At 30.8% G+C, this 27014-nt stretch overlaps 8 protein-coding genes across 19 annotated transcripts; 3 read left to right on the top strand and 5 right to left on the bottom strand.

Moving 5' to 3' along the window:
• Positions 1-89: 89 nt before the first annotated feature.
• On the top strand, positions 90-8847 carry LOC127066642 (nucleoredoxin-like). Its single transcript, XM_051000610.1, has 7 exons — positions 90-1148; positions 6114-6383; positions 6653-6753; positions 6843-7038; positions 7140-7230; positions 7322-7458; positions 7530-8847. Exons 1-7 carry the CDS (start codon positions 630-632, stop codon positions 7755-7757), a joined length of 1542 nt encoding a protein of 513 aa, XP_050856567.1. The 5' UTR covers positions 90-629; the 3' UTR covers positions 7758-8847.
• Positions 8848-8978: 131 nt separating this feature from the next.
• Positions 8979-11871, bottom strand: LOC127066636 (cell division control protein 45 homolog). Of its 2 annotated transcripts, XM_051000592.1 has the most exons (10): positions 11731-11871; positions 11288-11440; positions 11003-11212; positions 10754-10933; positions 10451-10686; positions 10040-10376; positions 9886-9967; positions 9573-9654; positions 9425-9501; positions 8979-9352 (listed from the first exon to the last, which is right to left on the bottom strand). In XM_051000592.1, the coding sequence occupies exons 1-10, from the start codon at positions 11779-11781 to the stop codon at positions 9288-9290; spliced, it is 1473 nt and encodes a 490-aa protein (XP_050856549.1). In that variant the 5' UTR covers positions 11782-11871; the 3' UTR covers positions 8979-9287. The 2 variants fall into 2 exon arrangements, with proteins under 2 accessions (XP_050856549.1, XP_050856548.1); XM_051000591.1 differs by having other exon boundaries at positions 9573-9967.
• A 284-nt stretch (positions 11872-12155) lies between these two features.
• On the top strand, positions 12156-15227 carry LOC127066639 (H/ACA ribonucleoprotein complex subunit 4). The gene is made up of 8 exons (XM_051000598.1): positions 12156-12264; positions 12607-12731; positions 12841-13173; positions 13260-13670; positions 13749-13869; positions 14020-14261; positions 14353-14601; positions 14682-15227. The coding sequence occupies exons 1-8, from the start codon at positions 12252-12254 to the stop codon at positions 14757-14759; spliced, it is 1572 nt and encodes a 523-aa protein (XP_050856555.1). The 5' UTR covers positions 12156-12251; the 3' UTR covers positions 14760-15227.
• A 604-nt stretch (positions 15228-15831) lies between these two features.
• Positions 15832-17382, bottom strand: LOC127066650 (26S proteasome non-ATPase regulatory subunit 14). Its single transcript, XM_051000632.1, has 6 exons — positions 17340-17382; positions 17079-17184; positions 16859-17008; positions 16520-16783; positions 16190-16456; positions 15832-16105 (listed from the first exon to the last, which is right to left on the bottom strand). The coding sequence occupies exons 2-6, from the start codon at positions 17172-17174 to the stop codon at positions 15944-15946; spliced, it is 939 nt and encodes a 312-aa protein (XP_050856589.1). The 5' UTR covers positions 17175-17184; positions 17340-17382; the 3' UTR covers positions 15832-15943.
• Positions 17383-17493: 111 nt separating this feature from the next.
• Positions 17494-18384, top strand: LOC127066661 (COX assembly mitochondrial protein homolog). The gene is made up of 3 exons (XM_051000652.1): positions 17494-17628; positions 17904-18008; positions 18072-18384. The coding sequence occupies exons 1-3, from the start codon at positions 17580-17582 to the stop codon at positions 18266-18268; spliced, it is 351 nt and encodes a 116-aa protein (XP_050856609.1). The 5' UTR covers positions 17494-17579; the 3' UTR covers positions 18269-18384.
• A 126-nt stretch (positions 18385-18510) lies between these two features.
• LOC127066644 (tRNA-splicing endonuclease subunit Sen2) lies at positions 18511-20822 on the bottom strand. 7 transcript variants are annotated; one of them, XM_051000617.1, is made up of 6 exons: positions 20662-20822; positions 20359-20554; positions 19927-20173; positions 19198-19833; positions 18949-19109; positions 18511-18817 (listed from the first exon to the last, which is right to left on the bottom strand). In XM_051000617.1, exons 2-6 carry the CDS (start codon positions 20521-20523, stop codon positions 18641-18643), a joined length of 1386 nt encoding a protein of 461 aa, XP_050856574.1. In that variant the 5' UTR covers positions 20524-20554; positions 20662-20822; the 3' UTR covers positions 18511-18640. The 7 variants fall into 7 exon arrangements, with proteins under 7 accessions (XP_050856574.1, XP_050856575.1, XP_050856579.1 ...); XM_051000618.1 differs by having other exon boundaries at positions 20642-20819; XM_051000622.1 differs by having other exon boundaries at positions 20359-20411; positions 20485-20818.
• Positions 20823-21262: 440 nt separating this feature from the next.
• LOC127066646 (NADPH:adrenodoxin oxidoreductase, mitochondrial) lies at positions 21263-26966 on the bottom strand. 4 transcript variants are annotated; one of them, XM_051000625.1, is made up of 5 exons: positions 26324-26966; positions 22989-23127; positions 22708-22926; positions 22399-22614; positions 21263-22311 (listed from the first exon to the last, which is right to left on the bottom strand). In XM_051000625.1, the coding sequence occupies exons 2-5, from the start codon at positions 23106-23108 to the stop codon at positions 21487-21489; spliced, it is 1380 nt and encodes a 459-aa protein (XP_050856582.1). In that variant the 5' UTR covers positions 23109-23127; positions 26324-26966; the 3' UTR covers positions 21263-21486. The 4 variants fall into 4 exon arrangements, with proteins under 4 accessions (XP_050856582.1, XP_050856583.1, XP_050856584.1 ...); XM_051000626.1 differs by lacking the exon at positions 26324-26966 and adding an exon at positions 23566-23705; XM_051000627.1 differs by lacking the exon at positions 26324-26966 and adding an exon at positions 23551-23683.
• LOC127066633 (cap-specific mRNA (nucleoside-2'-O-)-methyltransferase 2) lies at positions 23547-26324 on the bottom strand. 2 transcript variants are annotated; one of them, XM_051000585.1, is made up of 4 exons: positions 24587-26324; positions 24453-24511; positions 23799-24348; positions 23547-23719 (listed from the first exon to the last, which is right to left on the bottom strand). In XM_051000585.1, exons 1-4 carry the CDS (start codon positions 25857-25859, stop codon positions 23616-23618), a joined length of 1986 nt encoding a protein of 661 aa, XP_050856542.1. In that variant the 5' UTR covers positions 25860-26324; the 3' UTR covers positions 23547-23615. The 2 variants fall into 2 exon arrangements, with proteins under 2 accessions (XP_050856542.1, XP_050856541.1); XM_051000584.1 differs by having other exon boundaries at positions 24453-26324.
• Positions 26967-27014: the final 48 nt, after the last annotated feature.

Below are 27014 nucleotides of genomic sequence, written 5' to 3'. Positions count from 1 at the left end.
GAACGATAATATATATATATATATATATATATATATATATATATATATATTATCGTCCTACCTATCCTAACTTCTTTTAGTGAAAGTTCACTTATATAACTAGAATTTCCAGGTGACAATATTTTCTTAAAACGTGTTAAGTTTTTCTCCAATCTATTTGTACATGTGATAAAAATTACATATGTAGGTAAAAGTATGTGATAAATGATAAGAACAAACTAAAAACGATTATCGCACAACATAAAAATATACGTAATTGTTTAAAATAATGCAAATCAGCCATCAATGTCGTTAGAGACGCCGAGTAACAGCGACGCATGGTGACGAAAATTTCAACTACACCGCCGAATTTCGCCGAGTTACGGCGAAGAGCGTTGGGCGGTAAATTTGGCGGTGTTCGGGCGATCTCGGGTTCGATCGGAGAGCGCGCCGAGCCGAACGCGAGTCAACGAAACGTGAATCAGTCGGCGTTCCGCAGCGTTCCGCGTTTGTTCTGTACAAGATTTTTTATTCGATTTTTATCGATATTATCTGAGGAATAATTTACGAGTGATCTCGAGATCTTAGGATCTTTCGGCGCTTAGTCGCCGGGTGAATGAATAGTTCGTGGATCGTAAGAGGCGCGCGGTATGGCGGCCGCGTGCGTTGGCGATCAGCTTATGTCGAGCGAGTCGTCTTCGGCGTCATTGGACTTAAAAAAGTCGATTAATAGCGGCCGGCCGATATGTTGGCAACATAGATTGTTCGGCAAGCAACTGGCTCGTTGCAATCAGATTAATTCGCAGGATACAAAGCCATGTGATGCAAGCGGTTCGCTCATCGATGAAGACGGTAGTACCGCGTGCGATGTTATCGGTGTGTACTTTAGTTTCATCAATCCCGGTGCAACCTGCGACGATTTCACGCGTCAGCTGGTCGAACTTTATGCGAGTGTCAACGCGGTACACGCGGGAATGGATGCTACCTCTGCCGCCGGTGCGTCGACCGAGAACACGAACAAGGGAAGGGAAAGGAGGAAAAAGTTCGAGGTCGTACACGTGGTGCTTTGGAGTAACGTGGCTGATGTTCTCGACTTCGAGGAGAGCTTTCGTAATCATGTTACGGATTTACCGTGGTTGGCCGTACCTAATCGGGATTACGAGAGGAAAGTGAGTAGAGTTTTTTGTTTAATTTTTCTTTACTTCCACCTTACATACTTTTTAACGTCTGGAGATCTTAAAGATAGCAAGAAATACAAGAGGAGAATGAAAGTACATGTTCGTTAAAATCTTATATCTCATTAAAATTTTTCTTTATATCATCAAAATCTTTCAAGATCGTCGTTGACTTATCATCTTTCTAGATTCTTCAAAATATGTTCCACCGAAAAGAACGTTACGATACACGCGACAACATTCGTGTGTGACACGCCAAGGTACACACGAGTAGTCATATTCTTTTCTTTTTCTTTCACTTTCCTCGCACGCTTGCCGCGAAACCGCCTACAGGGTACGGGTATTTTCGGAGCGGTTTTATTAAGTCTCCCTAACGAATGCCACACGCAAAATCATCGTCGAAGGGTTGCTAAAAAGGCCGACCTTTCCCTCTCTTTATTTCTACCTTTCACGAAACTCGAGAATGACGTGTCAGAATGTTTCCAATTTTTGTGGGAAAAAAAAAACATATTTCTTCTAAGAAGAGGCAAAAACGATTTTCTTTTTCCCTTTCCCTTTTTCTTCCTTTCTTTTCTTCGTCTTCATCATTCCAGACAGTTTTTCCTTTGGGAAAAATCGTTTGATGAAGCAGCACTCGAGGTTGGCTATTGGTTCACCTCGATGCATATGTATGCTGCTTCTTCGATCGAAAACGCGAAGAAAGTTAACGGTAATGGTTCGCGCGCAATTAATGTCAAGTAGTCTCCTCCACTCCGCTACTTTTTCCTCCATTTCAAATTATTAGACCGAGAAATAAAGCCAACAGCGATATCTCGTCGTCGTCGTCTTCGTCATCGCCATCGTCCGGTGATATCAGTCGAAGCGATGCGATTCGACGATTGAAACGAAAAGAGAACGAGAAAGAGAGAGAGAGAGAGAGAGAGAGAGAGAGAGAGACTGCGTCTCCTTTCTTTTTTTCTTTCTCATTATAGAAATGAGTGTTGTCTTTATGCACTCCTTTTATCTAGACAACGAAAAGAAAAGAAAAGAAAAGAAAAGAGAAAAAAAAATCAAATCGAAATATAGAGGATTCGAGGAAAAATATCTTCACGACAATCTCACGAATTTTGTCTTTATTTCTATATGGTTAATTTATTCATTAATGTTTATGTTTATTAGAATTCACCATCACTATCCTTTGAAGACAAGCAAAAAGTTTTCTGAAAGGATATAAATAAAATTGATTAAATTCTATACCATTCGCCAATAAATGGTGATAGTTATTAAATTTGAAGAAAATTTTTGAAATTTCTCTGTGCAAATGTAATCACATTTTCACCGCTATTTTTTTTTTTTTTTTTTTTCTTTTTTTTACGGACGATATAATCGAAAATGAAAACGGAAAACGTAAGGCGAGATATGGTATAATTTATCTCATATGGGCGTCCTCGTCGATTAGTTTTCTCCCTCGTTTCCTCCTCTGCTTATCCAAGCTTCCCTATCAAACTAGCTTGCAATGTCGTAGGGCCACCTAGCACGACGTTCGCTTCTTCAACGACGTAATAAGCCCACGCGTTGCTTAGGCTCGCTTCTTGGCCCTGTAAAACGTTCCGGGAGAATATATATATATGCATACATACGTACATTGGTACATATGTATGTACATACGTTTGCTTTGCATCAACGTTGAGAAAAAGAGTCAGCCAGCGCCAGTAGCAGTAGCAGCAGCAGTAGCAGCAACAGCAGTCAGCAACAGCCAACGGCAGTCTTTCCCATTCGGGGTAGCCGACCCATATCTTCCGCAAATAGCTTTCTCATTCGCCCGCCGAGATAAAGAAAGAAATCGAGATGTAGAGAAATAGAGAGAGAGAGAGAGAGAGAGAGAGAGAGAGAGAGAGAGAGAGAGAGAAATGGCGGTATGTGCAGGTTCTTTACCACGTAAACGACTGAAGCCTTGAGGGGAAAAAAAAAGAAAAGATAAAGGACCGTTTGGATTTAGATAGACTTTGAGGTAGTGCCCACACACAGGTTCTGTGTTTTTACCAGCGATGCATTTTCTCTCTTTCTCTGTTTCTCACTCACTCTTTGCAACCCCTTTTGCCACCATCATCCCCATCCCCTTCTTTCAGACCGACGTTTCCGTCTAGATTACACGCGACCTACTCGGCTTTGGTGGCCAAAGGAAAAGTGGAGTACGCGCGAGATCGCTAGATCGCAAAGCGAGACCCCCCCTAAGCCACGAAGCGCAAGAACTTCTAAAGGAGGACTGCACGGTTTTCGGGCCCGACGCGCGTATATATCAATAATGTTATTTATTGAGAATGTCTTATCAAAGTCATTCCCTTTTCTCAAATTTCTTACTTCTGCTTCCTTTGTTTATTTTTCTATTTCTAATTATAACATCTATTACTTAAAGGAAAGAGGATGAAGATCTAATATAATAAAGTTACTTTGATACATTACATATAATTAGAAAATGAAAATATATAATAGAACAAAGAATATTTGGAGGCCAATAGGCACCATTATAGTATCGACTATCGACCTACACAAACATTATACTAAACATTACCGGGGAATACGTTCATTGAGAATGCCTTTTCACGTCGGTTCCTTTATCCCGTTCTCTCATCGGCTAAACGCGACTTTCATAATCGCTATCGATCGAAATAGAAAAAGAGGATGAGAAAGATAGACAAAGAAAGAAAGAGGGAGAAACAGAGAAAAAGAGAGAGAGTCGATTGTAGCTGGAATTACGTCGAATGTCTGTCCAAGGAAAGATGGTAGGATGAAAGAGAAGAAAGCGAAGAAGAGCTCGATCAAAGGAGCATCGTTCAGTCGTTTGGATCTTTCCCCGCCCACGTCGTCCATCGGAGACGTCGTCGTTGTCGTCGTCGCCGTCGCCGTCGTCGTCATCGTTGGTCGACCACGATTCGTGTATACACGGAGGAGACGTTTGAACGAGCGTGAACGAGTCAACAGTGATCCGTTTCCCACCCTTCTAACTATGTTTCTTTCTCTCTCTCTCTCTCTTTCTCTATCGTGTCTTGCTGATGTCGCGATGTGACAAATGGCACGAGCAAAAGAGAGAGAGAGAAGGAGAGAGGGGAAAAGAGAAGTTATTTGGCGCGTGAGTGTTGGAGTGAAAGGGAGGGAGAGAGAGAGAGAGAGAGAATTGGAGGGGTAGAAAGGGTGAGAAGAAGAGAAGGGGTGAGCGAGGAGAGAACGTGGTAGGGGACATCCACACTGTCGGGGGAAATAACGATAGCACCGTCGAGCTCGCGGCAGCAACAGCAAGGGAGGACGTACACGTTATCGACCGGCCGAGACGGAGGCGGCAAACCAACTCGTACACGTATATACTCCGGTACGGACAAACGGAGTAGAGCAGCAGCAGTAGCAGTAGCAGCTATGGAAATATACGCGGGGAGAGAAAAGTAATGCCTTCGTGGTGTGAGTGTGTTGGAGGGACAGAGAGAAAGAGAGAGAGAGAAAGAGAAAGAGGGTCGCGATAACGTACGCCGTCGCACGTTTGGTGCCTCGAGTTCACCCTCTTGCCGCCTTATATCGGTTCTCTATCTCTCTGTCTCTGTTTCTCTCTCTCACACCCTTCTTCTCCTTGCACCCATATCGCCCTAGGAAATTTCGCATATCCTTCCAAGTACGCGAAAGAGCGTAAAGGGAAGAAGAGATCCCAGAGGACGATAGTTGTAAGAGTGATCCCTGAGACTCTGATGATTCTCCCCCGTGACTTTCTCTCTCTTTCTCTCTCTTTGTTATATTTAGTGTTTCTATCATATAGATCAGCAACAGTGAAGCACTAATCTTTTGTGTGATTAAATTAGGAAAATTGGAATAAAAAATATACTCTCTTTTTCAAAGCATAATGTTCTTTCTAGATCAAGATTCTAATCATTTCATTAAACAAATTTTAATGTCCTTCAGTGAAGTCTTATCCGAAACTTCGGATCAATTCGAAGAGAGTCTGTTAGTTAATATTAAATGCGACTTCCGATCGATTTGCCTGAACTTTAACTTGTTAATATTGCAGATTGAATCGCGTCTACGAAGCTTTATTCCGTCACTGCTGCTGTTACTACTGCACTGTTATCTTCTCGAAGCGCGCGTAAACCCTTTGGCATTTTATCCGTCGCTAGCATCGTAGAAGAGCCCTTTCCTTTTTCTTCTCATCCTGGCTGTAATCATACGAGCTGACAGGAGAGACAGTACTCATTGTCGGCAGACACCGCACCCTCTTTTCTACACTCGTTGCCATCCTTTACTTTACGTCCATTCGGGGTTGTTACGTTTTTTTAAGACAACAGATGAGACAAAGTCGAACATTTCCTCTAACTCTCTATCTTCATCCTTCTTCCTTTTTCTCTTATGATTTGTGCATTGTTTGCTGCTCGTTCGTGATAAGCCTTGCATAGTCGATAAATCTCAACGTATTTCTACGTCTTCTTTAACTCTTCCTGCTTTTTACGTAAGCAGTATAGTATAAAAGAGATAAAAAGAGAGAGACTAACAGACAGACGGGAGAAGAGAGAGAATTAGGATAACACGTTGAACGCAACAATACGTTCTTCTTCTCGCGTTTCGTCGAATGTATCTATCGTATCATCTTTGAGACTTCCGTAAGATATCCATACGATCATTGTTTTATTCTGGACAATTTTATAAATTTAGCAATTCGCTCTGATTAAATTGCTATACTCTTTGGAGTAAAATACGTCGTAATAAATAGACTGAGTTTAAAGAACTAGGTGGCTGAGTAAGCCATTCTATAAAATGTGTGTAGTTCGATGTGTGTTAATCTTTGCAATTTGATCGTTTCATGGATGATCGATAATGATGATAGACATCGCATATAAAAATAAAGAGAGACGTTGATTGTATCATTCAATGAAAAAGCATTGAGACTATAACGAAGAAGAAAGAGACTCGTGCGAGATGAATGATCAGCAATGTTTCTTTTAGACCAGGCTGACGAGAAGGTATCGGATAAAGGCAGGAGTGCCTACGTTGATTCTACTCGAGGGTTCGAATGGTTCGGTCGTGACAAGGGGTGGCGTCGAACGAACCATTGCCGATCCTACTGGCGCCGAATTCCCTTGGAAACCACCACATCCAAAAGCTGCCCTAGAAGATGGACCTTTGCGGTCTTGTGGTGCTCGCGACAGCAACGAACCGATGTTACATGAGGAGCTACGACATTGTTTTAAAGGTGTTTACTTCAGTGCACATTGGGTAAGTAACAAAAGAAATACAATTATCATAAAAAAAAAAATTATGAATTCAAATTAAAATTATTTACCTCGTGTATTTTCACTCTCGTGTAAAAATGTAAACCGAGACTAATTACTACGCAAAGTAAATTATTATGAAACGTAGTAGTCATATCTGAAAGTTTTTAATAATCATTAGGATCATCCAATAATCATCGGTGATTGTTATTTCTAGAAAAATATATATAAATGATACATACATATGTACATTTCTTTTTATCTCCATTTCAGTGTCCTCCTTGTAAAGCATTTACACCGCAGCTCGTGGATACTTATCAGCGGATCCGCGAGAGAGGACATGATTTTGAAGTAATTTTCGTGAGTTCCGATAGGTAAAATCACCTTTCTGAGATCTCTACTTTTCTGCGATTATGAATTTCTTCGTGGATTTGAAATGATTACTCATCTTCTTTTATTTCAGGAGCGAGGAATCCTACAATGCTTATACAGAAACAATGCCCTGGCTTAGGATACCATTTAGTCAGGAAGAAAGACGTCGAAAATTGGCTAGAGCTTTAGATGTTCAAGCAATACCTACCTTGGTTATTCTTGATCCACGGGATAATATCATTACTCTCGATGGTAGAGCCGAATTACTCGAAGATCCTGAAGGATTGGTAAAAATCTAATAAATCTTGATTTTCTTTGAATAACTTATTAGCTTTTAATATGATTCTATCAAACCTCTTTTTCAATTTTTTTTATTTTTGGATTGCAGAACTTTCCATGGACCAGTCGATTGGTCAATATTCTGACAGAGAAATATGCAACATCGTTGCACGATGCACCGGCTATTATACTCTTCGTTGGTAAGTAAATATGAAATTAAATATAAAATAATGATGCGTTTAAACGGAAATGGATATAAGACGAATTATTAAATTGTATATTCATTTGCAGAGGGCGATGATTGTGAAATACAATTCGCAGAAAGTGTTTTATTACCTGCTGCTGAGGCCTATAGAAGAGATCGTCCAGATTATGATCCCAATTATGACGATCCCGATGGCATATTACAATTTTATATAGCCCTAGATGTAAGGATCATGTGATTGAGTTTTACATATGATTAATACATCTAATTCTTCTTATTTGATTTATTCTATAGTGCGAAACGTCGGATATTCTTCGTGAATTCGTTGGTTTGGATGATGCAGTACCTCTTCTGACGGCTATCGATATACCACGAGGAGTTTATGTGGTAATGGAAGATGGTGCTGAAATTACAGTGGATTCTGTACAACAATTCGTCGATGGATTTCGTAGTGATAAACTACCAAAAAATAAGATAGTGGCGGTACACAAGGCTCCCAAAAATGAAAATGTCTCAGCCTGAAAAACGATTTACAAACTGATTCCAAAATGTGAATGGTGTCAAAGTGTTTAATTAACGATGTGGTTACCAACCAAGCAATAAGCTCGTAACTTAATAATATCGAGTTTGGATTCGAAGCTGGCACAAGTTCTAGTCACTCGTTTCGCATCAATTTCAAAAACTGCGCGCAAACAAACGCATATGCACTTTGTGAAATAATAAGTCTAAAATATTCCCATTTAACAAACTCTTCTACCTATTTGTGCCTAAAAATGTAAAAAATTCCATTTATATATTTGAATTGGAGCAAATTATTGTCTTGTCAAAATCGTACACGATGATTTATGAAAAACAAAATAACGAATATTATTCGATTCGTATATATCATGTAACACTTACACCAGTATCATTTTTCTAATACCTTACATGTAAAGATTCTTACAAGAATATGCATGCTTATCCAAGATATATTACATATATGTCTTGTTATATGTTCTTCGTATTTACTTGTGCCAGCTATATATAATAATTATAATATTTCAATGATTAAAGTCGCAATAAGTTGTAGAAATATTTTTTTTTCTTTTTTTTTTTCAAGATAAACTTTTAGTGTGTATAATTGATTTTTGATATATGTAAATTTTCTAATTTGATTAAATTTGTTTATATATGAACGAGCACGCGAGTCTACGAACGTTCAATTATTATATAACCACAATGAAAATCTTTCTCTTCCCTTTTTCACTGTTTATATCCATCTCTGTGATACTGTAGCAGTAGCTCGTTTCATAAGAAAAACCTTGCGTGAAAATTGTGTTTGTAATCACACACTTATAATTATATGGAAATAACCAAAAGACTATGTATTGTATAATAGCCAAAAATAAAACAGGCAAATTGTATTTTTAAGTGCACACGCGCACATGGGATACGTTAATATATAACTATATGTATTACTTAATAAACGCCAAATAGGCATACATTTGTAGACTTTCAAAACATTCTATAATAATTCAGTTTTGATACTTACGAAGAAGACATAAGCATTATTTTATATGTTCAAGCTTTTATTATCTATTGTTTTTTGTTAATAATAAATTGATGTTAGACACAGACGTATTTCAATTACTCACCTTATTCTTTTTTCTATATAAATATAAATATCTATGGTGCTATTTTTTTTTCAATTTTTACTTTTACAATAATATTAAAAAAAATAATGTTGTATACAACATACAAAATCTGATTCCAACCTCAATGATATTGTGTTTTTATATGTTAAGTCAATAAAAATTTTTGATCTACAAATACACTTCGTTCGCATTCATACTAATCACACTAAACACATGTGTCCTCTTAATGATTTACAACTGTACAAATGTACATATCATATATTACAATATCTTAAAGTTATTTATGTTCTTAATGTTAAAATAATATTATGCTGTAGTGTTACATAAAGTAGATAAATTATACTAAATGCATCTTATAGTCATATTTTGTAAAATTCGCATGATTTATAACACATTGACAATTGCTTTTATCTTATTTTCAAGTAAGAAGTGCTGCCAGAGCATCAAAAAATTTCGGTCTCTCTTCGACCTTCAGTCTTACTACTGCAAAAAAATTAAAATAATATAAAACATTATGGAACAATAATACTTGTATGTTAATCAAATAGATCTTACTTGTTGTATCAAAGTAATCAGCATTGATATATGAACCTGTATTTTTAGCTGCTTGTTCAAACGCTTTCCCAAATAAACTACAACAAACAAAAAATTGCATTTATATTCCAATCAATAATAATAAAATTATAGAAAACATATTTGGTACCTCCGTGGCTGATCTTCGCATATTGGTGGAATGCCAATGATCAGACATGTAGCCTCTTCAGGACTGAATGAAGCTGTTGCAACTAAAGGCCATTCACGTGCACGTTTACTTTTAGATGAATGTACATATGCTTTCAAAATGAATTGAGCTAGCATGATTAATGGATGAGGATGAGCAAACAAACGACTATCTAATGTACCATCCGGAACAACAATATAAAGAAATGAACCAGTATTTATAATTTGCTTCATTTCAAGTATAACTTGTGCAGTCTTAAAAATGTTGCTAAGCATAAGTTTGGCTTTCTCTATACCATTTTCTAAGAGCTCCTTTTTTGTACGTGATAAACAATCCAATGCATCCAAGAAACAACGCTGTGGTAATCTTTCTTTTGTCTATAAAATATGAATGTCGATAAATAATCAAACTTTCGATTTAATCTAAATACAAAAACAATAATTACTCACAGTAGATTCCATTAAAGCTAGCATTGCATAAACTATATCGGACGCACAATATTTAAATCGATAACCATATTGTAATGTGAAACTAGTACCAATAATTCTATCAACATTGTATTTTCCAGCTAATTTTTCTACCATTTGTCTAAATTCCTGTCTAAGTGTGAGATCCATAGCAGTGAAACGTTGTCTTGATTGCGCTAATGGTAATCCCATTTCTGCTAAAAGTTCTTTCAAACGTTGTTCTCCTCTAATAGACCAAAGTCGTAGCGATACTGCAGTTGGTATTGAATGTCTAAGACTTGCTTCAACAGTCCAATGACGATAAAGTACAAGTCGAAGACTACAGATTCCATAAGAAAAATACTTATTGCACTTTATTCTATTGAGCTTAAAATAATATACATAAAAGGATACTCTTTATCATAAGTTATTCTAACTACACTCTGTTCTTGTTGTTTATCAGTATTTATACCCTGTTTATGAGTTAGTCTTGAAACATGTGATTGAAGTGTACCTTCTTCGAGTATGCTTGTTTGTGATTCTACTTTGCTAAGAATGGCCTGTTCTGTTGAACCAATTATAGCCCACCATAACATGTCCAAATTATCTTTAGACATGTGCCAAGCCATTTCAAAAATAAGTACTGCACTCTATAAATTAACATTGTAAAAATAAATACTATAATCATATCATGTATTTTGTCTATATAATACTTACAGATTTTCCATAATAGCTATATTGTGAATAATTAAAAAGAATTGTCGCTCTATTTTCAGCCCACAATCTTTTTTCTTGTCTCTTTATTAGATCTTCTTCATTTAATCTACGTCTTTTTACCTCTCTGGGTTCACTATCACCATCATCAGAGTTATCATTTGAAGCATTTTCATCTTCTGACTAAAAATAATGGATATGATTATATTATTATATCAAATTGAAAAACAAAGAATTATATTTAATATTTACCGAATCATCCCTGAACACATCATTATATTCTGGAATGTCATCCTCAGTATCTGGTTTTCCAAGAATACGTATTTGATATTCTGAATATATATTACACAAATCATATGGTCTATGACTGTCAATTATAAAAAATGTTATAGATTCTGGAGGTTGTAAAAGTTCTACTAAGTCTATTGTACCACCGCAATTTATCATGATAATATTTTTTACCTATAAGAAACATTAAATTAGAATAAAAAAAAATAAATTAAAGGTCAATAAATTACATAAAAATATTATGTTTACCTCTTCACAATTTTCTTCTATTGCCTGAACCATATCTTGTATACCTTGTACAGGTACAAGCGTATATAATATGTTATCATTTTTAAATAATTGTTGTAAAATTCTACAGGCACAAATTGCATCTATGTCAAAGTTTACTAATAATAAACATCTCTGCATTAAAAGAAGAATATATAAGTGATTTATTTTAATGTATTAACATTTTATTATTTTATAAAATTATTTTGACCTTAATATTATATAATATCAAGGGAATTAAGCAAAATTTTTTTTCTTCCATTCTACTTAAATATTATTAGTGACATATTTTCTTACATATGTATATATATTATTTTTTAAAATATTCGAAAATATAAACTGAACAATAATATTATAATTTAACCTAAAAGGAAAAGCTAATTCATTATTTTTTACATATATACTAAAGTAACATTTCAACTTACATCTCTTTGTATTACATTGTAAAATTCTTTTTCTAAGTTCGGTACGAACATGTTGCATTAATATTCGGCATCTGTGATATTTTATTTATTTCAACTTACTTTAACTCTTAACAGTTTACCGCGAAAACGGAACAACATCGATGGTGGCGTGCTCTGTGATAAATAAAAGAGAAATACATGTATGGATTATTCAAATTTCTAATAAAAATTATGATACATGAAAAAAATTCGATATTTTGTTTTTTGATTATTTAAAAATACAAAATGTATTTATAAAGATTTTTTTAATTAATAATTGAACAAATTTGCTCGATATTTTTAAATTTTTATTATAATATTAGTGAATCGATATAAATCGAATTCAATCGATATATATCAATATATCGACCTTATAAGGTCGATATTAATCGCTTACTTTCCGGACATGTGCGTGTGGCGTCCATCAATGTGATTGCGTGCATGCGGCGAGTAATTTGCAGTTCATCTTTAATCCATTAATTTACTTTATTATCCATATAAAAATGGCAGAAAATGGTAATTTCTATAATTAAATTATAATGCGAATTGTATTTAATCTAGCTCTATTAATTGTTTACATTATTCGTGTCATTCTTCAGACATTATATTGTTCGATAAATAATTGCTTCTCGCGCCTTTTATATGCCCACGTTTTAGTAAACACGTGTTCTCCGGACATTCAATTGATTCAGTTTATGTTTTTTTTGAAAAAGATTGATAAATATGTTATCAAATCTTTATTATTATATATACTTCTTTCCTTTATCATTTATCATAATATCAATATGTAAAATTATAAGTTGTAGAAAACATAGATTGAAATTGTATAAGAGGTTAAAATCGGCATTACTATTACAGAGAAAATTAAGAAAAAAGATAAAAAAAAATCTCTTGGAGAGATTCAAGCTATTATGGAATGTGAAATTAAACCGTCCACTGAAGAGGTAAAATTAAATTGCGAGGATTGGCCACTTTTATTTAAGGTTTGTATTTAACTTGTCAGCTAATTGGTTTATGATGTTTTTATTTTATATTATTGTTCAATATATTCATTTTCTTGCTTGACCTGTAAATAACATTTTTTTATTACAGAATTTTGACAAAATGTTTACTCGAACGAAACATTTTACTCCCTTAACTAGTGGTTCTACCCCACTTCATCGCTCATTATCTGAATATATAAAATCAGGTTGTATCAATCTTGATAAGCCTTGCAATCCATCATCACATGAAGTCGTAGCTTGGATAAAAAGAATTTTGAAAGTAGAAAAAACTGGTCATTCTGGTACTTTAGATCCTAAAGTATCAGGTTGTTTGATTGTATGTATTGATAGAGCAACAAGACTAGCAAAATCCCAACAATCAGCAGGAAAAGAATATGTGGGAGTATTTAAACTCCATTCAGCACCTGAAAGTGTTCAAAAAGTAAATTTATTGTTTATTTATAAAAATTCATATATGTATGTAATTTTCGTAAATATATTAATTACAATATATACGTATCATTATAGGTACATCAAGCATTAGAGAAGTTACGTGGTGCATTGTTTCAAAGGCCTCCTCTTATATCTGCAGTTAAAAGACAATTGCGTGTTAGAACTGTCTATGAAAGCAAGTTTTTAGATTATGATGAAGAACGCAATATGGGAGTATTTCATATTAGTTGTGAAGCTGGTACATATATCAGGACTATATGTGTTCATCTTGGGCTTTTCTTGGGCACTGGTTGCCAAATGCAGGATTTACGAAGAAGTCGTTCTGGTATTCAATCTGAAAAGGATAATATGGTGACTATGCATGATATTCTTGATGCCCAATGGTTATATGATAATCATGGAGATGAATCCTACTTAAGAAGAGTAATAAAACCATTGGAAGCACTTCTTGTAAATCATAAAAGGATAATTGTCAAAGACAGTGCTGTATGTATTCAATATTTCTAAAAAAGAAGAAAAACAATACAAATATTTTAATGTTATTTATACAAAATACATTAATAGGTAAATGCAATTTGTTATGGAGCCAAAATAATGTTACCAGGCATTCTGATGTATGATGATGGTATTGAACTTAATCAAGAAATTGTAATTGTAACTACGAAAGGCGAAGCTATAGCACTTGGTAAATTTAATTTCAAAATAACAATAATGCTGTATAAAATTCATTGCTATATGTAGTTATAAGTAATACGCTATACGTGTTATAAGTAAATCAATTATTATTAACAATTGTTTCAGTATAATCAATATTTAATTTATTGCTGATATATAGGTGTAGCATTAATGACATCTCCTACAATGACTGCTTGTGATCATGGTGTAGCAGCTAAAATTAAACGTGTTATTATGGAAAGAGATGCATATCCAAGGAGGTGGGGTCTGGGACCTAAAGCATCGATAAAAAAACGAATGATAATTGAAGGGAAATTAGATAAACATGGTAAACCAAATGAAAATACACCTGCTGATTGGTTACAGAATTATGCTGATTATTCTAGTACAGTTGATGTCAAGGTAATTTGCACAACTTCTGATGTATTATATTACTACGATTTGCAGTAAATACAAATATAATAAATATTTAATGACTAAAATAATTTTGCAGTCTGAAAATAATGGAGTAACAGAAGTTGCTGGTAGAAAAAGAAAATATGAAAGTACAGTAAGTGTTACAGAAGATATAGTTAAAAAGGAAAGTGAAGATCAGGAATTAACTTCGCCGAAAGAAAAAAAGAAAGAAAAGAAAGATAAAAAGAAAAAGAAAAAGGAAAAGGAAAAGGAAAAGAAAAAGGAAAAACAAGATATAGAAGGTGAAGATTCTAAAAAAATTGAAGAAAAAGAAGGTGAAACTATGGTAAGGAAGAATTCACTACTAAAATAGTTTATTAATTGATTGGTGAAAATATTAATCAATAGATCAATTTTGTCTTTTAGGATGTATCTGTAAAAGAAGAAAAGAAAAAAAAGAAAAAGAAAAAGGCTAAAGAACGAGAAACTGCACTTTCGAGCTAGTTTAATCTACTTTTTTTTTTTTTAAATTCTAAAAAATTTTTTGTAATAATATTCATAAAATCCCACAAACAGTATAGAAATACTATTAAGATATCTTTATAACATTTTAGTCTTTTTCAATTTTATTTAAAAGATGTCATCATTTAAACACTGATGAGAATAATTTGATATTCAGATTATGATGACATTGAGTTTTAAATAAGAATGTAATTATACAAACGAATATTATCTTGTAAGATAAATTTTTCCACGAAACGAACAACTTTACACAACACGTGATCTAAAGTTTAATGATACGAAATCAGATTCTCTATGTTTTGATGCATTTGAAGATATGTATATTCTATGATGTAATATACAAATAGTTTGAGCAACTATAACAATCCTTGAAAAAGGATTATAAGGAGTTAGTATTTTACTGCAATTGTTCCATGTATATACATACAAAATACAATTACTACAAACATCTGTAGGTATTATATATTTTTTCAATTTTTATAATTGACCTAATTATTACATAGTAGATTGAATATTTTTTACATTGAATAGATATTTCTAATTATCAGACATTTAATTTGATTTTATTATTTTAGTTTCGTTTTAGATCAGAGATGTGCAAAATTGACTTACAAAGCCAATTGTTCCTTATCTGAATTTTTTTGTTTCTCCTTAGCAAATTCTTATAACTATCATATTAGTATTCACCAATTTTATTGTATTGCATTACCCACACTATGATATTATTTTGTTTAGAATTGAAGGATTTATATGCGCATTGCTGATCTATATAATAACATCTGGAAACAATAGAGGAGTAAGTATATTCAAATAGAGACAATAAAATAGCACTAGTGTGAAAATTATTTTTACTTTAATCAGAAGTTTGCACGTTTCTGTTTAAATATATATATATATGTATGTATGTATGTATGTATTTGTTATACCTTATTTTCAAAAAATAAGGATTATGTACGTTTAGCGGGGAATTGTATTATGTTTTTAAAAACAATCTTATTTTGATTAAAGTTTATAAAAACAATATTATATAAGAAGTATGGATTAACTGTAAAAATATCTTTACATCAAAATTGTATTATAAATCATAGGAATACAAAATATACTTGTATTTCCATTTAAAAAATTTATTTTAAAGATCATACTTCAATATGTATTTTAAGAAATAGTTATTTGAATACAACTGTATCAAGCATAGCTCCTAAACATTGTACAATATTTGTAGCCATAAGTGTATCAACTTTTTCTTCTAAATGACGTTTTGGATCTTGTTTACCGACGTTTTTAATAGCCAATTGCTCAGGTGTCATTTTTTCTTCATCTTCCAATGCCTGCAGATTTAGAAGTAGTACATTACAATAGTATTTTATATCCTAAATAAAATTATGTATTAAGAAAATCACAATAGAACATACCTTATTATAGTTTTTAGCAAGTTCAAGCATTTCAGAAACAATATTTTCGTTAAGTCTACTATGTTCTGAGTATTCAGCAAGAGTGAGACCATCCATCCAAGTCTTTTTATGTAAATTTAATAACATCTTTTGCTCTAATTCATTTTTACGATAGTTGATACTAATGCTATAATAATGACGATTTAATCCATGTATTAAGGCTTGGACAGAAGGTTTCTGTAGATGACCTAAATTTGATGTAGTTTGCCGAGGTTCTTGACCAAGAACCTATAACAATGTAAAAATTATATAAAATTTACATAAAAATTTTATTATTCTTGAAATACTTGCCATCATGTTAGGATTGATTAATCTAAATGCATCAATAACCACTTTTCCTTTCACTGATTGGATAGGATCAATGACAACAGCAACAGCTCTTTCGCTGAGTGCTTCAAACGACTGTTGTGTATTGATATCTACTCCAGATAACCAACAACCAAATCCTGGGTGAGAATGGTACCAACCTACAACCATTTCTGGTCTACCAGTCTGTTTAAGCATATCCAACATTTTAGCTTGAAATACTGGGTCAACCGCTTCTACACTCACTCCCTAAATATTAAAGAAATATATTTAATACCTAACTAAAGCTACTTAAATTAAAAATAAATATATATTAATTATTACAGTTCCCGTTTGTGGCATGGCAAAAACATCGATTACACGAACAGTATAATCATCTACAAATTCGCCTAACATCAAACCCATAACTTCCATAGGTACTCCAGCTCGGCCATGTTTCAGCATTTTTAAAAGTGCCAATGATGAAATGTACACCTTGAAGTATACGATAAATTATAGAATAATAATTGAATAAGTGAATTACAATAAAATATAAATAAAATACTTGTTCTGCAGTATCAACGACAGGTGCATCAGATGGTGGAGGTCCTTGATTCAATGGAGCTGGTAAACCACCACCCAGTCGTAGAAGTCTATCCATTTTTCTTTATCTTGAACATTTAAATTAAATAAAAAAGCTTATATAGGTACATAAGAAATATTTTTTAAATTGTAAGCTACACTGATACAGTATAATAGAGGTTAACTAATAGCTTGGTCGTATAAATTTTTCATTTTATATATTATACTTTAGCGTATTACATACCAAATAATTCAAATTCACGTTAATAAATAATTATATAAGTTTTATATTCAACTGCACAAAAGAAATATATATAATCCACAATATAATCCAATCATTTCTTATAAACTGACAATTCTCAAATGTGCAGACTCACCAGCGCGGCGTATGAATACTTAGAATGGCGGAACTGGAAGGAACTATATTATAGCTTTACTCACATTTAGGGAATCTGAAAATATTTAAACAATCGGAACAAATAAGATGTCAGGAATCCTTCCACCAAAGTATGGGGCAGGGCCACATGGAATAGGTAGCTGTAATAATAGAAATTGTCATATCTTATTTTATTTTAATATATATTTTATAATAAAAATATGAGGTTATTTATTTATCATATATAATAATTCTTCTTTGTAATAGGTTAACTCTTAATAAATTTTACAAATAAATGGACAGATAAAAGAAAAAAATTATGGTTTCTATCTTGTAAAAATCCAAACAAATTTACTTTTTTTTTCTTTTATTATGTTTTTTTTTTATGTTTTGTTTTTATGTTATTAAATATAAAAATATTACATTATACAGGTGATCCTGATGATAAAACTTTAAGAAAGGTTGAAATAGATGTACTTATACCACAAATAATAAGAGATAAGACAAAAAAAGAGAAATGTATACCTGAAGTTGAAGGTAAAATCCGAGTTAAATAAATTATTTAATATTCTTATGTTATATAATATATGCATTTTATAGAATTCACAAAATGTTGTAAAGAAAATAATTTCATGATGATATTCAAATGTAGAAAAGAAAATAATAAATTAAAAGGATGTTTAGAAAAATGGTTTTATGATAAAGATTTTCAAGAGGAATGTAAACAAATATATCTTCAAGAAAGAAGTGAATATAGAAGAACAAATATACCAAAAAAATTTAAAAAAATGCAGTAGTTTCAAAATCAATCAATATAATATAACTTATGCAAATATCTTTTTAGTAATTCTTTAAGATTGTAAATAGTATTGAATTATTTGTAATTATATTGAAATAAAATTAAAAAAAAATATATATTTCTGATTAATTGTAAACTAATATTTGTTACAAAATCAATAGATTAACTTACTTTTAAAGATTAAAGATTTTTTATAACTTAATAAAGAGTATTAAATGAATTCATTAATAATTATAAACATATTATTCACGTTACATTTATTATAAGACTTAAAAAGTATAAAATTTAAGTTATAAAAAACAAATAATAAAAATACTGATTTTTATTTTTGCAATCAGATATTTCAAAATAAATTATATATTGACTGTTTTTAACATGAATCTTCGTCTTCTTCTTCTTCTACAATCATTACATCTTGATTTTGTTTTGGGTTCCATCGCCTCCATAATAATTCTCTCACTGTGAATTCAGATAGCATACATGGACTGGATGGGCCAGAATTCAAAGATATTGATGAAGGCCACAAAACTTGAGCAAATAATATTTCCTACCAACAAAATTAGTATTCCTCAACTGAGAAATCAATTATCGATATTATTAATAACATAATAATGGAAAGTTTATGGTATTAATTTTATAACCATACAAACTTTTCTACTTATTACTTATATATGTTACCTTAGCAGCACTTTCAGATAAGCGATCTAATCCAAATAAGTTACTCCAGGTCATTTTTCGGATAGATTTACTGGGAATTATAGTCAATAAATCTGCATCCACAACATCTATTATTACTATATAAGAAGCATGATAAAATGGTGGCCCTTCTTTATATAATACTAAAATGATTAAATTTTAAAATAATGATCTAAAATATCAAGTATATAAAGTTATTTGTTTATATTACATAAGAAAAATAATACTGACAAAAGTCTCCTCCATATTTAAGGCCTGGTTTAACTACCCAACCCTTGCTTCGGAAATAATGGTATACAACATATTTTTGTACAAAATTTGTATCTTCTTTAGAAAAATACAACCAAGCATTATTAATATCCATTAAAGTACCATCAAAATGAATTAGTTGCAAACAACCTAAACCAAACATAAGAAAAAAGGTTTCTTCAAAAGTCATATGTAGAGATTCTCTAACTGGAAAACTTTCAGATTCAATTCTTGGTTTAATATTTTCTAGATAATTTTCTGTCTCTGAATCACTGTCCGGCAGAATTAATAACTGTCCTTGTATATTATTTTTCCTCTTTTTAATATGTGTACTTGCTGTTACTGAATCACAATTGTCTGAATTATCTAAATTTATATGATGATCTTCTAAAATCTTTTTATCACTTTCTTTAACCATTGATTGGTCAATATCTTTTATAGATTCTTTATTAATAAGTACACATACATCTTCTTCAGAACAAGGAACTATTTCACAGAATTCATTATCATTGATTATTTGTTTGTTGTCTTTATTTTTTATCATGTTAGGTATATTTACATGAATTTCCATGATATCTGGTTCATCATGTTTCTTTTCATTATTGGATGGTTCTGTTGCTGAATCAAAAGAATTAATATAGAATAAAATAATATCATAGTTATTTTTTCTTTTATGACTTTTTAATTTTAAAATTTGCATAATAATCATACCTTCTTTTTCCTTAGTATCTGTAGATTGATTTGATACATTAGCATCACAATCATCATTTTTCATTGATTTTATAGAATTTTTATTATAATTATTTTCTTGATAGAATTCTTCATCAAGTAGTTTAACTTCTTGTGACCACTCTTGTCGACGAGCCCATTGCCTATTTCTAATAAGAGGTGGTGCTCCATATCTAGCTTTTCCAAATGATGGATAGCTTCTTGATAAAGAACCCTTACCAAAAAATCCCTAAATAAAAAAAAGAAAATCTGTATGTTTCATGATATATTATTGATTGAATAATATATCATGAAACACACACACACACATATATATATATACATATATATATTTTATAGACTTAAAAATAATTTTAAAACATAAATTTATAAACAAAAAAAAAATATTTTTTTTTTTTGAAAATAATAATTAACCATGGAATGCACTGCTGTAATTTCATCTGAATCGATAATGCAAGATCCAATGTCTGTAAGATAAGCTGTATAAACAACCCATTCTGTTTCATTTAATGTAATTGGTAAAGGAGATTTATTTTGTACTTTTGCCCTCAGCTTCTTTTTTGGTTCTCGTAAATTCATATTGTGTGTATATTATTTTCTAATTCTTATGCTAAAAAATATAATCAATGATTAACACATTTAAAAATTGCTGCATTATAAATTAATAATAAAATTAATATAATATTTCGTTATTCACGCATTGAACAATGAAATTACAATTCCAATAAAAAAAAAAAAAAAATGTGTAATTCTTTCCTTTTGGTACGCTTGTATTATAATGTGCTTTCCGTAAATAGAAAGCATCGTTAAGAACTCGATACCAATCTACGAAGCGCTCGATACACTCTTTACATCTGAGCGTCCATTTTTCATGCGCACATATATATACACCGTTCATAGGAGTAATTCACATGTTTACAAAATTCCTAGTCATATAATATAAATACATGCCTTCAGCTGTTGATATTGAACACGCGAATGACTTATACTTTCTAAATGTTATTTACATGTACTTAAATATTAAATAAAAATTATTTTCATTAACAATAATAATTAACAAGTGTTATAAACTACGCGTTAAACAAATGTATTATTGTTCCATTGTTTATGTGCCGTGCAAGTTCTTAATAGAATCTCGTTTTGGTGAAATATTATTTATGCTTATACAAAAGATTCATTTCGTTTATATAATTTTTATTAATTTTTACTTTTTTATACATTTATAAAATACCCATATCACTATTATTTATTCTAAGCAGAATCATAGATTATGTATTGTATTTATAGGTTAAGATTACGATTTAATAAGAATGGTATGTTTTATCTATATTTGTTTATTAATATATTTTGTTGTTTATTAATATGTTTATATAATATATTTTGAACAGCGATATTTATTTATTTATCAAATATATAATATATTATATATTTATATCTTTTAAAATAAGAATGTATGTATGTATAAGAATGTAAATAGAGGGATATAATTACATGTATATTTTTATTTTATTTTTTGACATATTTTAATAAGAAATAACTATATTAATTCAAAGCGATATTCAACATTTCTGATATATCAACTATTTTTTCTCTTGGCTTTCCCATTTCTTTACCTCTTTGTCGTTCTATTTGATCTATTTTCTCCCAGTCACTATACGATATTGTAGGAATATTTTTTAAATTAAGAACTTTATGAAGATCTTCAGAACCTGGCTTATTTTCTTTAATTGAAAGTTCTTTATTTATCAGTGAAGCAATCTCAAATGCATTAGTCATTGTAGATAATATTACACCAACAGGTCCAGTAGCAACCCAACCAGCAGCATAAAGATTTTCTTTTACTTTTCCAACACTTTTTACACAACCTTTCTTATTATTAAATGGTATTGATTTATCTATTTGTACAGATTTATAACCAATACTTCGAAAAGCTATACCACATGATATTTCTTCTATCTCATCTGTAGGTTTTGCTTTCTGTGTATTTATATTATCTCCTTCAAGTTTATTTACTGATAACTTTATCTTTTCAACATTTTTAAAACCAAAAAATTCTATAGGGCTTCTCAAAAATATTGGATGTAGTTCTTTTTTAACTGTGGTACAATTTGCGGATTGTTCATTTAAAGATTTCAACATAAGTTCCGTTAATCGTTTTCTTGGTCTTGCTAACATAGGTACAATTTCATTTATACCAATAAAATCTTCTCTTCGCCAAAATGTTTTACAATTTTCAAGTTTTAAAATTTCTCGTAATTCTGCAATTGTAAATGCAGCTTGCAATGGACCTCTTCTTCCTATTAATCGAACTTTACGCACTTTACTGCTTGAAAGATGTTCCAGCGCATGTGCCGTTATATCTGTACACTGTATAAATATCATATAATAAGAAATGATATCAAATATTTGTTGGACATACATATGTATATACATATTTTATAGAAAAATATATACCTTAAGATGATCAATAGAGGTCAAAAGAATTCTTGCAATATCTATTGCCACATTACCTTGACCCAATATAACAGCTTCTTCTACATCTAAATTTATATTTAAATTTTTATCTGCTGGTACACCATTATACCATCCTACAAATCGACGTCCTGATATTATATTATTTAAATCCTCTCCAGGGATATTAAGTAATTTATCCTCTTCTGCTCCATAAGTCTATAATATCAAATACAATAATACTAATTACATAGAAATATTAATGAAAAATATTGTATGACAATATATACATAAACTAGCCATATTACTTACAAGTAACACAGCATGATATATTTCTTGTAATTGATTAACTGTAATATCTCTTCCAACATTAACATTACCAATAAATTGAACACGTGGATTCATAGCAGTTTTATGGAACGTATTGATAACATTTTTTACTTCTGGATGATCTGGTGCTACACCAAAACGCACTAAACCAAATGGGACTGGTAGTCTTTCTAATATGTCAACTCTAATATCTTTTGATATCTAAAATAAAACTTCAGGTATTATAAGTCTAGTTTTAACAACATACGATTATCTATTTTTACCTTTAGTAATTGTTGAGCAGCATAAAAACCTGCTGGTCCTGAACCAACAATGCATACTTTTGGTATAATATTTTCAGTAGAAAATGTGCGTATATTATTAAATATTGTCTGACACTTCATTATAGTTATTAATTCGTATCTAAAAAATGTATATATAGACATTAATGAATATTAATATATATCACTAGTTTTTACATTAAATTAAAGACTGCCGAGGCTTACACTACCATGTATTAAAACTATTTTAAACTTATATCTTGTATTTTTCTTCTTATAATACAAAACTATTCTTCTTCATGTTTTTCAAGTTTGTTCTAAATGTCCACCTTTCCAAGTGTAGAAATGTAGGTCAATGCTTAATACATTAAACATGAAGACTTTCATATATTATATATATTTTATTTTATTGATGTTTATAATTAAATCAAATAATTGTCTTTTTGATGTCATATTAATACTTTTATTAATACTGTTTGACAAAAAATTTTGTTATAAAAGCATTTATATAAAACAAGATGATAAGTTATAAATAGTCTTTCTGCATAACAAAACAAAAATATACATTTTTGATAAGTACACATTATTTATTATATCTCTATTATAATGCTTTTTTTTATAAAAATTTATCTAACATTGATTAATCTTTTCCATTGCATTATTTATAAGATAATTAAGATATTTCTTAATAATCCAGTGATTGCACTCCACAATCTTAGGATATGCAGCCCAATCTAAACAAAGAAAAAGATACATTGTCTGATCTGCTTTTTAGAAAATACACAATACATTTATTACAATAATATGTCTTACCATATAAATATGATACAGGAAGTAAAGACAATATAGTTTTTCCTTCTGTCCGTAATGCATTTTCCGTAATATTAATTTTCTCCCAAATTTTAAGTATGCTTGCATCATTTTTATAGTTTTTCAAGATTATTAAACATCCTACTTTATCATGAGATTGTAATTCTATTGAATGAAATGTGTAACTCAAAAGATAGAGAAGACTAACATTTAAACGTGTTAATAAAGAATAACCAATTAACACAAGACTGTCTTTATATACAAGCATTTGCAATAGTTGACAAAGTCTTGAAATAATTTTAGAATCACAAGGAATATCTGTGTATTGAAAACACAATATTTTGCAATTTAAAGTTGTATGTAATTCTTGTAATAAGTTGTGTGTATCTTCATTAGAAGGAAAAAATTTTTTCATGTGCAATATATCCAAAATATTTTCTAAATCAATTTGTATATTTAAAATTCTTGAATTACAAAATCTCGAATTAAATAATTTGTAGAATGGTTTTCCTATGCAATACTCTAGAATTATGTGCTCATCAGAAAACTGAAACTACAAAATAGAGAATATAGAATTTTTTCTGTTAATGAGAACAGATTAAATTCATTTACAGAAAAATATCAATATACAATTAGAAATTATCAATATTAACTTACATTATATGATTTACTCATGAATACTCCATTGAAGATTTCTTTTGTTAGATCCCAATATTCTATTAAACGTTGCATTGGTGATTTGTTTGCTTTTTCACGGCGCTTATCATATGATTCATATAATTGTTTCCTACCTGCTTTTATAAAAACTGTATTTCTTGATTCATCTTTTTCCACTATTTCACAGCCTGGTGGTAATGGCTTTAAGTTGCAATCTTTCAAATATTTTTCAGCAACAAGTTTTTGTATAATCTTTATTTCATTTATGATTTTGTTATCAATTTCTTCATTAGATTTAAAAGATATTACATTGTTCATTATGACAGATGTTTGTATCTCTTTAAAAAACTGACTGCAGTTTATTATTTTTGTTATAAAGTCAGGATGAATATCCTTTCTACAAAATATTGCTGTACTAGGACCAGATTCATAATATTTCTGTAATGTTCGTAAATAAGGTGCAATATATTCTGATCCTTTAAAATTCATGCACACAACATAAGTTTCTGAATTTCCTTCTTTACTAGTAGCTGGTTTTGTTATAAATACTTTATAGAAACAACAAGATAATAAATAAAGTAGACATATGGAACTATGCTCAAAAGTAGTAAATATTTTTATTACAAAACTTCCTCCTTCATTTAATAAGTGTAATGCAGCAACTGTTTCACAATAATGTAAATGAGATACAACTGTTTCTTGTTCACCTGGGACATCCATACAATCTATACTTCCATCAGCAGTAATCAATAATATATTATCATTTACTTTTGCCTTTTTTACAAGTTCATCTAAATTCTTTAAATCCATAAGATTTCCAGTGTTGTCTTTGCCAAAACACCAATGATTCAATGTATGTATAATGAAACGATCATCATTAATCATTTTATTCAAAGAATTCCCTTCATAATATGGATTTAGTGATGTAGCTAACCAGTTCCAATTAAATCTAGTATTTGTTTTCAACCAATGGTTTAAGGATGTTATGAAAGCTCCAGGAGCTTCACATAAGTGCACAGAAGTAAAACTATTATTGTTTTTTATAATTTCATTTTGTGGCACAACATCAAAAAAACTTAATATTTCATAAAATTTGCACCAAGCTTGTGTCACTAATTCTGGTTTGATATCTCTTCGTACACGGTATTGAACTTGTCCTGCTTTGTTTCTATTACTTGTATGTTCATGCCACTCACCCAGATTAAAACTATTTAGACGATTTTTCACTTCGTTTAATTGATCTTTCAAGATCTGTAATTCTTTAATATACCACGGATTTTCTTTAAACATACAATCTGGCCTAGGTAAAGAATAATTTTCTTCTGTCACTATTCGAAAAGTTTTACTAAACAACTCAGTAATACAAGGAACATTTTTATCAATTAAAAAAGTTTGCTCATACATCATTTTATTTGATTCCTTGTTTCTTACTTTTGATCAATAATTTGTATATATTCTGTTTCTATAAGTTCTGATATAGAGATAAAACATGAGTAAACAAAATATTCATTTACTATTATTCTGATAAATAATAAATATGTTTAAGTATTTTGTATAGGATTATATAACATTTGTTATAAGAAATATTGTTTTATAGCAGCATAATAAATGTTTACTATATAAAAGATCAAGCACAGATTATTCACTCTTTGTATCAACAAAAAATTATATAAATCGATGTACCCGAATGTTTTATCTATAAATATACAAAAATAGACACTGTTGAAAAGGCACGTTTAAATATTAGTCGAATACAAATTTGTAATTACTTTACGGACGAAATGCCGTAATCGCATAGTGAGGTTAGCGTATATTGTGTTGCCTCGGCAAATGTCTTTTTTATTCATCTATTTTCATAAATTGATTCTCACCTGTTTAGTACGTCATGAATGAATAGAAATTCCTTTAATACTATTTCATTTGTATAAAATAATAGTACTGAAGAACAATTATCTCGCTAACAATACGATCGGGTTATGTAAAACAATCGTAACATACTTTAGTAATTTTTTCTTCTATAGCGAAGAATTACACAACGTCAAGTTGAAACTACCATCGCGATTATATTTTTAATCTTAAATAAAACTTTTTCTTATTTAACTTATGTGCAGTTTTAGACATAATCGTAGGGGAAAGTTCGTATAGTACATAGTAAGTTTACGATTGAGAATAGCTTTGTATTTACAAATTTAATGTTATTAATAACCAAAAATTCATCATAAAGATTATATACAAGCTAAAAGTACGAACAAAGAACATTTCTTATTGAATTGCTGCCATTGAAAATTTCGAATATAATTTTCATGCATATCGTTAAATTTGATTTTATAAGCATTGAATTGATATATATATATAAAACGGATTATTATTATTTTTGACGTTTAAAACAAAATGAAGTTCCCAGTGTAACCGCTGATATCTCTTCGATCGTTCTCTCGAGAACTTGTCGCGTGTGATATATAAATGAGAGAGAAAGCGAGAGAGGGGGAGAAGGAGAGAGAGAGATAAAGAAAGAAAAAGAGAGGGGGGAATAGAAGCTGCGTGCGACGATCGTTCGATATA

The sequence above is a fragment of the Vespula vulgaris genome, chromosome 10 (genome assembly GCF_905475345.1).
Source record: "Vespula vulgaris chromosome 10, iyVesVulg1.1, whole genome shotgun sequence".
NCBI lineage: Eukaryota > Metazoa > Arthropoda > Insecta > Hymenoptera > Vespidae > Vespula > Vespula vulgaris.
The sequence above is the reverse complement of the archived record's forward strand: the minus strand, read 5'-3'. Positions and strand labels throughout refer to the sequence as shown.

Bases quoted from the DNA above. Each gene is read 5' to 3' on its own strand.
- LOC127066661 (XM_051000652.1), top strand. From the start codon at position 17,580: ATGTCAGGAATCCTTCCACCAAAGTATGGGGCAGGGCCACATGGAATA. The intron at 17,629-17,903 runs GTAGCTGTAATA...TACATTATACAG, and splicing joins GGCAGGGCCACATGGAATAG to GTGATCCTGATGATAAAACT. The intron at 18,009-18,071 runs GTAAAATCCGAG...TGCATTTTATAG, and splicing joins ATGTATACCTGAAGTTGAAG to AATTCACAAAATGTTGTAAA.
- LOC127066642 (XM_051000610.1), top strand. From the start codon at position 630: ATGGCGGCCGCGTGCGTTGGCGATCAGCTTATGTCGAGCGAGTCGTCT. The intron at 6,384-6,652 runs GTAAGTAACAAA...TCTCCATTTCAG, and splicing joins TTTACTTCAGTGCACATTGG to TGTCCTCCTTGTAAAGCATT. The intron at 7,039-7,139 runs GTAAAAATCTAA...TTTGGATTGCAG, and splicing joins TCGAAGATCCTGAAGGATTG to AACTTTCCATGGACCAGTCG.
- LOC127066650 (XM_051000632.1), bottom strand. From the start codon at position 17,174: ATGGATAGACTTCTACGACTGGGTGGTGGTTTACCAGCTCCATTGAAT. The intron at 17,009-17,078 runs GTATTTTATTTA...GTATACTTCAAG, and splicing joins TCGTTGATACTGCAGAACAA to GTGTACATTTCATCATTGGC. The intron at 16,784-16,858 runs GTAATAATTAAT...TTTAATATTTAG, and splicing joins CCATGCCACAAACGGGAACT to GGAGTGAGTGTAGAAGCGGT.
- LOC127066646 (XM_051000625.1), bottom strand. From the start codon at position 23,108: ATGAAGTGTCAGACAATATTTAATAATATACGCACATTTTCTACTGAA. The intron at 22,927-22,988 runs GTAAAAATAGAT...GTTTTATTTTAG, and splicing joins CTGCTCAACAATTACTAAAG to ATATCAAAAGATATTAGAGT. The intron at 22,312-22,398 runs GTATATATTTTT...ATATTTATACAG, and splicing joins CCTCTATTGATCATCTTAAG to TGTACAGATATAACGGCACA.
- LOC127066644 (XM_051000617.1), bottom strand. From the start codon at position 20,523: ATGAATTTACGAGAACCAAAAAAGAAGCTGAGGGCAAAAGTACAAAAT. The intron at 19,834-19,926 runs GTATGATTATTA...CTTTTGATTCAG, and splicing joins AGATACTAAGGAAAAAGAAG to CAACAGAACCATCCAATAAT. The intron at 19,110-19,197 runs GTCAGTATTATT...TAATCATTTTAG, and splicing joins TAAATATGGAGGAGACTTTT to TATTATATAAAGAAGGGCCA.
- LOC127066636 (XM_051000591.1), bottom strand. From the start codon at position 11,781: ATGTTCGTACCGAACTTAGAAAAAGAATTTTACAATGTAATACAAAGA. The intron at 10,934-11,002 runs GTAAATATTAAA...CATTATTTTTAG, and splicing joins ATGTGTTCAGGGATGATTCG to TCAGAAGATGAAAATGCTTC. The intron at 9,353-9,424 runs GTAAGATCTATT...ATTTTTTTGCAG, and splicing joins TGATTACTTTGATACAACAA to TAGTAAGACTGAAGGTCGAA.
- LOC127066639 (XM_051000598.1), top strand. The intron at 14,262-14,352 runs GTAATTTGCACA...ATAATTTTGCAG, and splicing joins CTAGTACAGTTGATGTCAAG to TCTGAAAATAATGGAGTAAC. The intron at 14,602-14,681 runs GTAAGGAAGAAT...TTTGTCTTTTAG, and splicing joins AAAAAGAAGGTGAAACTATG to GATGTATCTGTAAAAGAAGA.
- LOC127066633 (XM_051000584.1), bottom strand. From the start codon at position 25,859: ATGATGTATGAGCAAACTTTTTTAATTGATAAAAATGTTCCTTGTATT. The intron at 24,349-24,452 runs GTAAGTTAATAT...TCTATTTTGTAG, and splicing joins TCATGAGTAAATCATATAAT to TTTCAGTTTTCTGATGAGCA. The intron at 23,720-23,798 runs GTAAGACATATT...TTCTTTGTTTAG, and splicing joins TCCTGTATCATATTTATATG to ATTGGGCTGCATATCCTAAG.